Below are 13,436 nucleotides of genomic sequence, written 5' to 3'. Positions count from 1 at the left end.
TTTTAGGCTACGGGGATGTAGTAGTAAAGCCTGGATGTTACCTTATACAAAGAAGAAAAAGGCAGGATGGAACATGCCTTCTTCAAGCTAAGAGTCGATTAGATAGGAATCGGTTGAGTTTGAGACGCGTTTTCACATAGTGCCCTGCATCAACGAGATATGTGAAATCTAGAAGTAGTGAGCATCCCTGCCCAGGGATCTTCTGAGGACAAAAGGACCTAGGGGCAGACTCCAGGGTCCTCAGTGTTCAGCAAAGGATCCAAGTATATCTGCAAATACCTGCAGTCCACACAAGCCCAGTATAAGGTAAGAATTTCCACCCAGACTCCAGATTTGAGATTAGGAAAATCCCTAGTTTGTAATTAGGTCAAGCTTTATGGTAGGCACTGGCCAGGGAAGAGAAACTACGGATGGAACGTTTCACAGACAAAGTTCAGTTCCTACTCAGAACCAATGTTTTATACCAGGTGGTTTAAGGGGAACTCAAGAACTCACGCCGCAAAATTCATGCTCTTCAGATTGGTGAATGGCAAGAAGGAGGTTTGGTCCAAAATGGTTGAGGAATCATACTCTACATCAGATTAAGAGTTCATTGCTAAGTAGCACGGAAACATACAGATGTCAGTACTTCGAAGGCTTTCCCTAGTTTAAAAAAATCCATCATTCCAAACATCAAACTTACAGAAGCTAAAAAACTAGGAAACATCTATTACAAAAGGAATGACTAGAAGCTTCCTTCACATCAAGAATCTCCCTTATATGTTCAAAAATAATTCTAATTACATGCAATTTTTCAAAAAACGTTATTGCAAAAAAGAGCGATATGCCTGTGCTCCCCGGGCATGCTGTCCTTTACCATAAGGTACTTAAGTGAATTTAACATAAGGTACTTAAATGAATTTGACTTTTACTATTTTTATTGCTCTCAATTTTCAGCTCTTTGAACATTGGCTTCTCTCATTCTGTACACTTTTCCTTCTTTTCCTAGACCCTTGAGATATGCCTTGCATAGAGTAGAGCCTTAACAAATATTTTTAAAGGATTTATTAAAGTGAATATTGTTGATTAAATGGGTAGTTGGTGAGGGCATAGACAAGAAGGAGCAAAAAGGAAAGCGAGAAGTCACAAATTAAGGGACTGAGCATTGACCTTGCAATGAACTGAGAAAGGTTTGTGGCACATCATTTTCCAATGAAATAGTTTTGTTAATAAGGATCAATTAGAATTTTAAAAGTTTTAAAAAAAGGAACTAAAAAGGCTTTCTCTCTAGGACACTTACCATTCAGCTTCACAGATAGTGCATTGCTCAGTGATGGTACAGTTTATTTGAATGGTAGAAGCTTACACTTGCTTCTAAACTGACATAGAAATTAAATTCTACCTTGACTGGGAAAAATCAGTCAAACCCAGAAGCCTGAATTTCTCCATCTGAAAAAATATAGACAACAAAGGTCCCTGTTGAATATTGTCTTCTGACCTGTTGAAAAAGACCACTGAGGTGAAATGATGCCTTTAAAATGATTAGCACAGCGTATCAGGGCCCAATAAATGTCACCCACTGGTATTCAGAAGGAGAATAACTTTTTGTCGCGTGCCTGAATATCTCATTTGACATATTCAAAATATGTTTGTGAAATTGCCTGTATGCTACCATTAGTGGTTTCAGAAACAAATTCCATATGACTCAATGTGTTAGCAATAAATCGATATCACATTGGGCTCCTTCTTACCAGATGCTACTGCCAGGAAATTCTCAAAGAAGTCTCTTCCAGAAAGTAAGGATCTCTTCAGACATCTAATCTCTTCAGATATATAGATGCATACAAAATTTGAATTTCATTTTATGAATGATATTTATGAATTCATAATTCTTATATGAAATTCATATATATTCAAGCATATAGAAAATGTTATTCAACAATGTCTTGTAAGGATGAATATGCCTTTTGTTTGGATACATCTGATGTTGGAACATGTTGTTTGACTAGGTATGAATAGACCTTACAGCTGGTATGAGCATCTCCCAAAGCCACAAATACTTGTGCTTCAGACAGGACTGTTGTCCTGTGAATGATGGTTATAACATTGGTCTTCTCTGTTTCTCCCACAATCGACACTTCCGAGTTAAGATTTCACCTTCCTCTTCGGGTGAGTCTAACTTTGTGCTATATTCAGTACAATGCCATGTAAGTCAATTAGACCAGATAAACCAAAAACCAAGACATTTCATATAAGCTCTCTTTTAGCTGTAACAACTAACTTATGAAACAGTGGTCATTCTTCATTCTATTTAAAGAGGGATTTCTGCAATACAAGGTGACACAGGAAACTAGAAGTGGAACCAGATGTGACATAAAATCTTTCCCAGAAAACATCAGATAGACCTGCCAGGCATTCTACCCATTCAGCAATTTAAATCATTTTCAGTCTCAAGATAGATAATGAAGGGCACCTGGGTGGCTCGGTGGGTTAAGCCTCTGCCTTTGGCTCAGGTCGTGGTCTCAGGGTCCTGGGATCGAGTCCCATGTCGGGCTCTCTGCTCAACAGGGAGCCTGCTTCCCTCTCTCTCTACCTGCCTCTCTGCCTACTTGTGATCTTTATCTGTCAAATGAGTAAATAAAATATTTTTTAAAGGATAGATAATGAAAGGAATCAATGAATCAATATATTTTATTGAGCCTTTAATATGTGCGAGACATTCCAGTAGGTTCTTGTACAGACATAATTTCATTTTCACCTCACAGCAACCTTGTGAAGAAGTGAGGTGCTATTCTGAACAAATGGGGTCTTAGAGAGGGCAAGTGACTTAGCAAATCACAAAACTGGTAAGTAGCAAAGATGGAATTTGAGTACACATCATTTATCCCAACATAGCCTACTTTCTACCATCTTTCCTGGGAGGATCATCTCCCCCAAATTATATGCTTTTTTAATATATGCATTGTCCTAAGATTGTTTAGTCATATAACCAAAGAGTCAGTTTACTGACTTAGTTAAAAGACCACTTTTTAACCACATTTTCTCCCTGTGTTATAAGTGCTGTCTACAAATTAAATTAAATCAAATTGAGTGAAACTGACAAGGGAGGAACAAGTGTTTTAAACAGAACAAGAATAAGGAAAAATCTAGCCAACAGTCTTGTCCCTGTGACTCCACAGATGGCATCTCAATCATCTACACATCCTCTACAGTACCTTGTATATTTAAATGATGAATTAAAAAAGGACCACTTGTGAGACCTTGGACAAACCCAGCAACCTTTTCAGAAGAGATAGACCTGATCACTTGGCAGTGCTCTGATTCTCTGGGCCTCTATAACCTTCTGTGGGCTGCTAGTCAGCTTGGACGGGAATTACATGAAGGACAAAGAACTCATGGAGCCATGTTCTTCTTTGCATGATGGTAACCAGTCTCAGGAGATGATAAACCACCTTTCCAAAGACTATCTATCCCCTGGGAGTTTTCTCTGAGCCATACTTATCTTAGAAAATGTTGACTACTACTTTGATTTTCTTTGGAACAATAAGGAAGGAGCTGTTCCAAATCAGAGTTGTATATTTGGGGAGTTTGGAAAATTATTTTTCATTGGGTAATAGCCAATCCTTGGTCTAAATCAGTACATCTAAAACTTTTCTACTTAAGTACTAATTAATCAGCATTAGAGACAATTTATATTCCTAAGGACCTCGTGAGCAACCACAAGTAAGGAATTTCATGGAAATCTTTTTACCCCCCAAAATTCATGCAGATCTTCCTTTTAGTTATACATCTCCAGTTTCTTTTATATGAAATGATTTTCCAAGAACCTTCAAATCCCCACTGCTGAGGATTTCTCAAGCTTTGTATTTGAGGGTAGAGTTGGAAAGGTGAGGAGTGCCAAACACGTGCATTATAACATTCCATGATCTGCACCAACATGAAACTGTGTGCACATAATCGCTGAGGTACCTCAGAAAATGTCTAACAATGAACAGGGGAGTGCAAATGAATCATATGGCATGAAAGCGGCCTAGAGATGCATGCCAGTTTTCCTTTTCCCAGATCAAATACACTACCCATGGAAGAAATAAATAAAACTTCAAAGATACAGTTCTTCTTTCGTCCATTCTCCACTGACCCTAAGATCCAGATGGGAATTTTTGTGGCCTTCCTGGTGATGTATCTTACCAGCCTCAGTGGAAACACCACTGTTGCGGTCCTTGTCCAGATCAACCACTCCCTCCACATCCCCATGTACTTCTTCCTGGCTAACCTGGCAGTTCTGGAAATCTTCTATACATCTGCTATTGCCCCCCTGGCCTTGGCAAACCTCCTTTCAATGGGCAAAACTCCTGTTTCCATCCCTGGATGTGGGACCCAGATGTTTTTCTTTGTCTTCTTGGGTGGAGCTGATTGTGTCCTGCTTGCAGTCATGGCTTATGACCGGTTCGTGGCAATCTGTTACCCTTTAAGATACACCTGCATCATGAGCTGGCCCTTGTGTGTGGAGCTGATAGTAGGATCCCTGGTGCTAGGGTTCCTGCTTTCACTGCCACTGACTATTTTAATCTTCCATCTCCCATTCTGCAACAACAATGAGATCTACCACTTCTACTGTGACATGCCTGCAGTCATGCGCCTGGCCTGTGCAGACACACACATTCATGAGACTGCCCTGTATATCATCAGCTTCATTGTCCTAAGCATCCCCCTGTCATTAATCTCCATCTCCTATGTCTTCATTGTGGCAGCCATTCTACGGATCCGGTCAGCGGAAGGGCGCCACCGAGCCTTCTCAACCTGCTCCTCTCATATCTTAGTGGTCCTCCTGCAGTATGGTTGCACCAGCTTTATATACTTGTCCCCCAGTTCCAGCTACTCTCCTGAGATGGGCCGAATGGTGTCCGTGGTCTACACCTTCATCACTCCCATTCTAAACCCCTTGATCTACAGTATAAGGAACAAGGAACTGAAAGATGCCCTAAGGAAGGCACTGAGGAAGTTCTAGGTAGGATGATCCCATGACATGTTGAAATTGGATATTAGAGAATGAGTGGGATGCTATTAATAACTATGCTGAGACAATGTGAGCCAGGAATGTCCCCAGAAAATTGAAGCATGGCTCACTATTCTAGGATCACTGGAAGAGATGAATGCTACTGTGTAATGGAAATAAAGCTGTATCATGGAGGGTAGCCTGATGTCCTGGGCATGGATGGACAAGCATCAACACTTATTGGACACCTGCTATCTGCTAGGCACGTCCTACGGGTTATCTCACTTAGCCCATAGTAAGGACCATTGTCTTCATCTTTTAGAAAAGGAAATAAAAATGACTAAAAAAGATATATCCAAGATGACAGCACAAGTATTTAAAAATCTAGAGGTACCTGGGTGGCTCAATCAATTAAGCATCTGACTCTTGATTTTGGCTCAGGTCATGGTTTCAGGGTCATGAGACTGAGCCTGCAACATGGAACCTGCTTAAGATTCTCTCTCTCCCTTTCTCTCTGCCCCTCCCCTCCCTCTCTCTCTTCCTCTCTAAAAAATAAAGAATAAATAAATAAAATAAATAATAAATAAATAAATAAATATCTGAATACTAAGTTATCTTCACACAATAATATTGTCTGAGGAGTCTCTGAATGGCAAAAGAAAGAGAGAGAGAGGAGGCTTTTCAGTTGGCCAAAGTAAGGGGGACCTTTTTCTTTTCTTCTTTTTGTTTTTAACATATTTTTGTTTTGTTAACCAAAATAAAAACTCATGATTATGTTCATGACGTTTCTTTTTCTTTTTCCTTCTTTTCTTTCCACATCTTTATTTACTTTTATCTTTTTTTTCAGTGTTCTAAGATTCATTGTTTATATGCCACACCCAGTGTTCCATGCAATATGTGCCCTGCTCCATCCCCACCACCATGCCCTCCCATTCCCCCATCGCCCTCCTTCCAAAACCCTCCGTTTGTTTCTCACAGTCCAGTCTCTCGTGCTTCATCTCCCCTTCCAATTTATCCCAGCTCACTTTTCCTTTCCTTCTCCTAATGTCCTCCATGTTATTCCTTATGCTCCACAAGCAAGTGAAACCATGGAATAATTGACTTTTTCTGCTTGACTTATTTCACTCAACATAATCTCATCCAGTCCCATCCATGTTGATACGAAAGTTGGGTAATTGTTCTTTCTGATGGCTGCGTAATATCCCATTGTGTATATGGACCACATCTTCTTTATCCATTCGTCTGTTGAAGGGCCTCTTGACTCTTTCCACAGCTTGTGATTGTAGCCATTGCTGCTATGAACATTGGGGCACATGTGACCCTTTTTTTCACTACATCTGTATCTTTGGGGTAATTTTAATTTTTAATTTTTTGAGGGATCTCCATACTGTTTTCCAAAGTGACTGCACCAACTTGCATTCCCACCAACAGTGTAAGAGGGTTCCCCTTCCTTCACATCCTCTCCAACACTTGTTTCCTCTCCTGTTGATTTTGGCCATTCTAACTGGTGTAAGATGATATCTCAATGTGGTTTTGATTTTAATTTCCCTGATGGCTAGTGATGATGGTCTGTTAGTCATCTGTAGGTCTTCTTTGGAGAAGTGTCTGTTCATGTCTTCTGCCTATTTTTTGACATGATTATCTGTTTTTTGGGTGTTGAGTTTGAAGAGTTCTTTACTGATCTTTATTGACCTTTGTTTGTAGGGTCATTTGCTAAAATCTTCTCCCATTCCTTGGGTTACCTCTTGTTTTGTTGACTGTTTCCTTTGCTGTGCAGAAGCCTTTTATCTTGATGAAGTCCCAAAATTTCATTTTCACTTTTTTTTCCTTTGCCTTATCAAAAAAGAGAATTTCAGACTAATATCCTTGATGAAAATGGGTGCCAAGTTTCTCAACAAGATCCTAGCTAATAGGATCCCATAGTACATTAAAAAGATTATCCACCACAACCAGGTAGGATTTATCCCTGGGATGCAAATGTTGTTCAACATTCACAAATCAATCAATTTGAGAGAACAAATCAATAAGAGAAGAGAGAAGAACCACATGGTCCTCTTCATTGATGCAAGAAAATAATTTGACAAAATATAGCATCCATTCCTGATCAAAACTCTCCAAAGTAGAGAGATAAAGGGAACATTCCTCAACTTCATAAAATCTATCTATGAAAAACCCACAGTGAATATCATTCTCAATTTGAAGGGTGTCTGAGATCAGGAACATGACAAGGATGTTCACTCTCACCACTATGAACATAGTACTAGAAGTCCTAGTCCTAGTCTAGTACTCAACATAGTACTAGAAGTCCTAGCAACACCAACCGGACAACAAAAAGAAATAAAAGGTACTCAAATTGGCATAGAAGTCAAACTTTTGCTCTTCACAGATGGCATGATACTTTATATGGGAAACCCAAAAGACTCCACACCCAATCTACTAGAACTCATACAGCCATTCAGTAATGTAGCAGGATTCAAAATCAGTGTTTGTGACTTTTAAGGAGCACCCTAGCAATAAAAAGGGTAATAGTAATGGAGGAAAATGTTATTTAATTTAACAAGTGAAAATATAGGAAAAGAAGTGTTGAATCTTGACTTCCCAAGAATCCCTTCTACAGCACCTCAGTGTTCCAGACTCTGCTTGAGCTTCCAAGGAGAAAGATCATTCACTTGTAAGACACAACATTCCTTGTTGGATAACTCTGGTTGTCAAAATACCACATACTTGTTTGAGCTAAAATCCATCCACAAGCAACTTCCTCCCACTGATCCTATTTTGGCCCTCTGGAGATTTCTTCTCCTTGATAGTTCTTCCAAGTACTAAAACAGATTTTGTATCTTCTTTAAGTCTTTAGTCTTCTTTTCTCTAGAGCAAATATTCCATTGGTTTTCTCTCCAAGAGATCATATTTAAATGCTCGCACACCAGTCACCTTCTAAATTTTCCCTAGTCCATATCCTTCTACAAATTTTCAACCAGAAATAAACACAGTGCAGTGGGAATATCTTGTTCTGGGGAACTGTTACTTTTCATGACCTATGAACTACGTTTCTATCAATTCACCTTGATCATTTTAGCCTCTCATAAATTTGGTATCAAATAAAATCTCCATATCATTTCATTTGACTTTCAATTTTGCCTGATCACAATTTATTTTACTAATATATATGTAGGACATTTTTTTGAGAGAGAGTGAGCATGCACATGTAAGTGGGGGTAGGGGTGGAAGAGCAGAGGGAGAGAGAGAATCATAAGCAGGCTTCACACCCAGCTCAGCAGTCCAACATGGGGCTCAATCTCACCACCCTGAGATAATGACCTGAGCTGAAATCAAGAGTCAGACACTTAAACAAATGAGCCACACAGATGCCCCTGTAGGACTTTTCATTTAACACTGATATATTGGTTCTTTTTTTTAATTGGTTTGGGCCAAGTGATCCAAAATGCCACAGTCATCTTCAGGACTTTATTCATCATAGTTTTATGACATGATCAAAATTACAATCAGATTTCATTTCCTTTGTCCAAATCATTAGCCAATATCCAGAACAAAATATAAGTGAACATCTATAGTCCTCCTACTTGGGAATTATTGTCCAGTCAGCTAGAAATATGCTCAGTAAATGCCACTGGTGGTACACTGTCACAATTATGAACACCCCGCTTCCAGTGGATCCATGCCTCTGTGTGGCCCCTTTCCCCCATGGTTATGTGACTTGCTTTGGCCAATGGTACATTAGCAAATATATTGCAAGCAGAAGTTTATACTTACTCTTTTGGTATCTGTCCCCTCTTGCTGCCCAGCGACTGCCACATGAATTCGGGGCTAGGATAACACCTAGAGATAGGCTATCAAGAAGGTTCCCTAGACCAATCCCAGCTGATCCAACAGATGATGCAGCCACATTGGTGATTCCAGCAAAAGAACTACCCAGATGAACTAGCTAAAATGCTGACCTACAGAAACATGGACAAATAAAATGATAGATATTGTAAGTCGTTAAGGTTGAAATGGTATATTTTGCATAAAAAAATAACCAATTCAGGGTGCCTGGGTGGCTCAGTGGGTTAAAGCATCTGCCTTCAGCTCAGGTCATGGTCACAGGGTCCTGGGATCAAGCCTCACAATGGGCTCTCTGCTCAGCAGGGAGCCTGCTTCCCCCTGCCCCTTTCTTTCTCTCTGACTGCCTCTCTGCCTGCTTGTGATCTCTGTCTATCAAATAAATAAATAAATCTTAAAAACAAAGTGCGTTTGGCATGATTTATCTTGGGTCGCTTCATATGGGCTCTTCTTAGTTAATCACCAGACTTTCCAAAATGCCTATAAATTATCTGTTCAATCACGTGTTTCCAGAATTTTAATAGGGACTTGCACTGAGTTGGCTGTCTTATTGTTTTGAAACCCACTGGTAGTTTATAATTTCTTTTATGTCTTCATCTGAATGGAAAAAGTTTCAGTTGTTGTGAGTGTCTTGGGAGTGGAGAATATGCAATTTATCCTTGAATTCCCAGCATCTAGTGCCACAGCTAACATTTATTAGACTCACCTGTAATTTATCAGGAGATAAATTACATCTAGGAAGAGTGTCTTGCTGCTCATAAAAATTGTATGTTCTTTATATAAAGGGATTGTGTTCTACCCTTTTTCTACCATTTGTATACTTCACTGTTCCTTTAGCAGTGGTGGTACTTCATAAATATCTGTGGAATTAAACAGGACTTTCTTTGGAGATAATTTTTTTCTGGTTTTCAGAATTTTTTAATGTTACTGATAAATGTATATTCTTATTAAAAACTTTTTTTTAAAGATTTTATTTATTATTTGACAGAGAGAGATCACAAGTAGGCAGACAGGCAGGCAGAGAGAGAGGAGGAAACAGGCTCCCTGCTGAGCAGAGAGCCCAATGCGGGACTTGATCCCAGGACCCTGAGATCATGACCTGAGCCGAAGGCAGCGGCTTAACCCACTGAGCCACCCAGGCGCCCCTAAAAACTTTTTTGAAACATGTATTGCTACTAGTCATTTATTAATGCCTTACTTGATTCTATATCTGTAAGCCCAATGTTCCCTAAGACTTACAGATAATAAAAAAATACAAATGGGAACTATAAAATATCCATCTGAAGGAAGTGGGCAGCTATTATTACTGCATATTAAAAGATCATATACTTTGATATATTTAACCCAATTTTAGCAAGGGTATTTTTAAACTGCCATCGTTCATCGAAAAATTTTGAGAATTTGTAACTTTTACTTGCTGCAGAGTGGATGTTGTTGATCCTGTTCCTCTTTATTCCAAAAATAAAGAGCCAAAGGGACAGGCATACTCTGCAATAACACCCAGAAGAAAATACTCTGCAAAAACACCCAAAAGACTCTCATGTTTATTTCATCCTTTTACAGTATAGCAGTGTCTAGAAGGAGAGGGAAGAGGATAGTGAAGAAAAGGTGAGGGGCACCTGGGTGGCTCAGTCAGTTAAGTGTCTGCCTTCACTTCAGGTCATGATCCCGGGATCCTGGGATAGAGATCCCAACTGGGCTTCCTGCTCAGCAGGGAGCCTGCTTTTCCCTCTCCTTTTGTTCCTCCCCCTGCTTGTGCTCTCTCTCTTTCTCTTTCTCTCTCAGATATATAAAATCTTAAAAAAAAAAAAATGGTGAGTCAGAAGACACTAGAAAAACCAATCCCCATCAGGACATGGGGATAGGGCAGACAGAGGAAAGCGGGATGTCTGAGGAACCTGTGGGGGTATGAAAGATGGGAGGAATTATGGATTACTGCAACAGGCAACGGAGAGTGGACAGGGCATCAGAGATTCTACCATGCTTTTCTGGCAGACGCATCATGGGACTGAGATTCAGAGACATGGAGACATGATTTCTAGGAGCAGTAAGCTGGGAAAGTCACTTTCATCCTTCAAGCTCACATCCCAACATCTAGAAAATAAGAAGATTAAAACTGTTAATATCTAAGATATCTGAGAGCATTGTCTTTGATTCATTAATTCTCCTGTGTTCTGTTCACTTCCAAAGCTCAGGCCATTCCTCTTCACCTTGGACAGGCCTCTGTGGTGCTTTACCCCACGGGAATAGATTTTTAGCTGCTTCTCAATTAGCAAGTGAAATGAACAACATGGGCATGACCCAGTGGGTTTGTAGGTACCCTTGTCTTCTCCAAAGTAGGTCAGAAAGTCTGAGTGCTGGAGTCTATGGGCGTCTGACTTGGGAAACACACTCTCCCAAAAATGATTTCATTCTGAGGTGTTTTGAAAGTCAGATGTGGTGTATGACTTTCTCATTATTTGAAAAGAAATGAGTGTTCACATCACAGCACAGGTACTAAAACTAGAATGATACTGAGATTGGCATGGTGCCTGCATAAGGATGATGTGCAAATTCATGAAGCATTCCATATTTTTAAAAACAAAAGCCCAAACTCATAGATGCAGAGAACAAATTCATGGCTGCCAGAGGTAGGGAGTGGGGGGTGGGGGCGGGGCAAAAAGGGTGAAGGGGTCAAAAGGTACAAACTTCCAGTTATTAAATAAATGAGTCCTAGGTTATAGGACTTCTCTGGTTAACAATATTGCATTGTACATTTTATAGTCGCTAAGAGAGGAGATCCTAAAAGTTCTCAGCACAAGAAAAAAAATTGTAACTGTGGTAACAGATATTAATTAGACTTGTTGTGATGATCATTTTGCAATATATACAAATATCAAAACACTATGTCATATACCTGAAACTAATATGATGTTATAGTCAACTATATCTCAATAAAAAATAAATATGCAAAAAAAAAAAAAGACATGAGCACGATAGCCTTGAGAACAGCAGGTAACTGGCTAAGGGTTCGTGTGTCTGTGTGTGTGTTAATTATAAACTGCAGTCTTGAAACTTCTCCATGTGTTTGATTGGTATGGGACAAATTTCTGGCCTTTAATTTGCCAGTCTGGTTAGACAGACATCCTCATCAGGGTACCAGAGCTTTGCCATTAGAGGTCAGTGTGCAGCTCACAGAGAATTTGGCAACCAGGTGTGCCCCCAATCTGTTTCATCCACCATCTGGTGAGTCTTCCTGTGCTTTAGGTCCTTCTTGAGGACCTAAAAATCTACAAACTCCCAGATTCCCTAGCAATTTAGGATGTATTTAGTTTCCACCAATCAGATGCACTCCCCCAAGACATGAATTAAAACTGAATAACCTACAGAAAGAGGTGCATGAAGTATGAGGCACCTGTTTACTGCTGGGAGTCTAGCAGTTGAGGTGTGGCTCTGAAGCCGAAAATCCCATCAGTGGTGACTCTTTGATTCCCAGACTCTCACGGATAAATGTGGCAGTTCCTCTTGTGATCGGTTCTGTGCTGTCCTCCTAGAGTCCCAGCCTAGCCCTGCTTCTCCATCCTTTCCAGGATTTGAAAAGCACCTATTTCACTGAATACCATCTTTCTTATTTAAAATCAGGAGGATGATTAAAACCTAAGTGATATACCACCATTCTTTTCTATTACATATCTTTTAAATAGATGGGTTTTTTTTCAGTATAGCTTTTATTGCATCTTTAAAATATCACAAATAAGTCTGAAAAATCATCCGGCTTCTCGCTGTTTCTGCAGATGGACAACTCAGATCTTATTCATCAGCCTGCTGAACTGTTCCTTTTTCAGAAACATAGATACCACCCAAAAATTTTCTGATATCCTTGTTTTTAACAGTTGTGGCTTGCTGAATCAAAGCAGCTGAGTTCAATACAAGCTCAATGTCATTTCCTTCAAGAATTAACTCATCTTTTTGGGCTTGAGATACAAAACAAGCAACACCTGGCCTCATCCGAACCCTGCGGATATATTTTTCACCCAAGAAATTTTGGATTTCAACAAAAGAACTATTCTCCTGAATAACAACGTTGATGGGGAAGTGAGCATACACAGACCTCATCTTGTATCGGTAGCCCAGTGTAATGCCCTTGATCATGTTCTGCACGTGACTACAGATGGTGCGAACCGTAGCCAGCTCTTTTCTGTTCCCCCACCATTTGTCAACTCGGAGCCTCTTCTTTTTCTTTCCAAGAAGACCGAGTTCTACGTTGATGTGGTTGAAGTCCCTTCGCAGGGTTCCTCTGGGGCCCTTCACCATCACCGTGCGTCCCTTCAGGGTGATGTCGACATTCTCCAGGATGTCGACCGTCTGATTGCTGAGAATGGTCTTCATCCTCGCAGTAGATGCGGCAAAGAGAGAGCCAAATAGATGTATTTTTTATTGAGCTATTCAGCTCAGCAACACTTCATCTAAATAGCCTTTCCTGACCGTCCACCCCACACACTCTCCCAAGAGTGTGGACAAGAGACCACACCATCCCCCGTGTTACCTTGGTACCTTGTGTATAATTCCATCACAGCATCTGTAGCACCTGCCCTTACTTATCTCCCTCAAGGACACTGTGACCTCTCTGGAGGAAGAAACT

At 40.1% G+C, this 13,436-nt stretch overlaps 2 protein-coding genes and 1 non-coding gene across 3 annotated transcripts; 2 read left to right on the top strand and 1 right to left on the bottom strand.

Moving 5' to 3' along the window:
- The first annotated feature begins 4,057 nt into the window (after window positions 1–4,057).
- Window positions 4,058–4,987, top strand: LOC101678129 (olfactory receptor 10V1). Its single transcript, XM_004770437.1, has one exon. The coding sequence runs from the start codon at window positions 4,058–4,060 to the stop codon at window positions 4,985–4,987; it is 930 nt and encodes a 309-aa protein (XP_004770494.1).
- A 6,301-nt stretch (window positions 4,988–11,288) lies between these two features.
- LOC123388718 lies at window positions 11,289–11,391 on the top strand. Its single transcript, XR_006603237.1, has one exon. It is a non-coding gene; the product is annotated as a U6 spliceosomal RNA (small nuclear RNA).
- A 1,112-nt stretch (window positions 11,392–12,503) lies between these two features.
- LOC101678431 (60S ribosomal protein L9-like) lies at window positions 12,504–13,192 on the bottom strand. Its single transcript, XM_045068681.1, has one exon. The coding sequence runs from the start codon at window positions 13,181–13,183 to the stop codon at window positions 12,605–12,607; it is 579 nt and encodes a 192-aa protein (XP_044924616.1). The 5' UTR covers window positions 13,184–13,192; the 3' UTR covers window positions 12,504–12,604.
- Between the last annotated feature and the right edge of the window lie 244 nt (window positions 13,193–13,436).

Source organism: Mustela putorius, unplaced genomic scaffold, assembly GCF_011764305.1.
Source record: "Mustela putorius furo isolate JIRA1106 unplaced genomic scaffold, ASM1176430v1.1 tig00000127_pilon_pilon_pilon, whole genome shotgun sequence".
NCBI lineage: Eukaryota > Metazoa > Chordata > Mammalia > Carnivora > Mustelidae > Mustela > Mustela putorius.
Note: the sequence above shows the minus strand (reverse complement) of the source record. Positions and strands in the feature narration are given on the sequence as shown.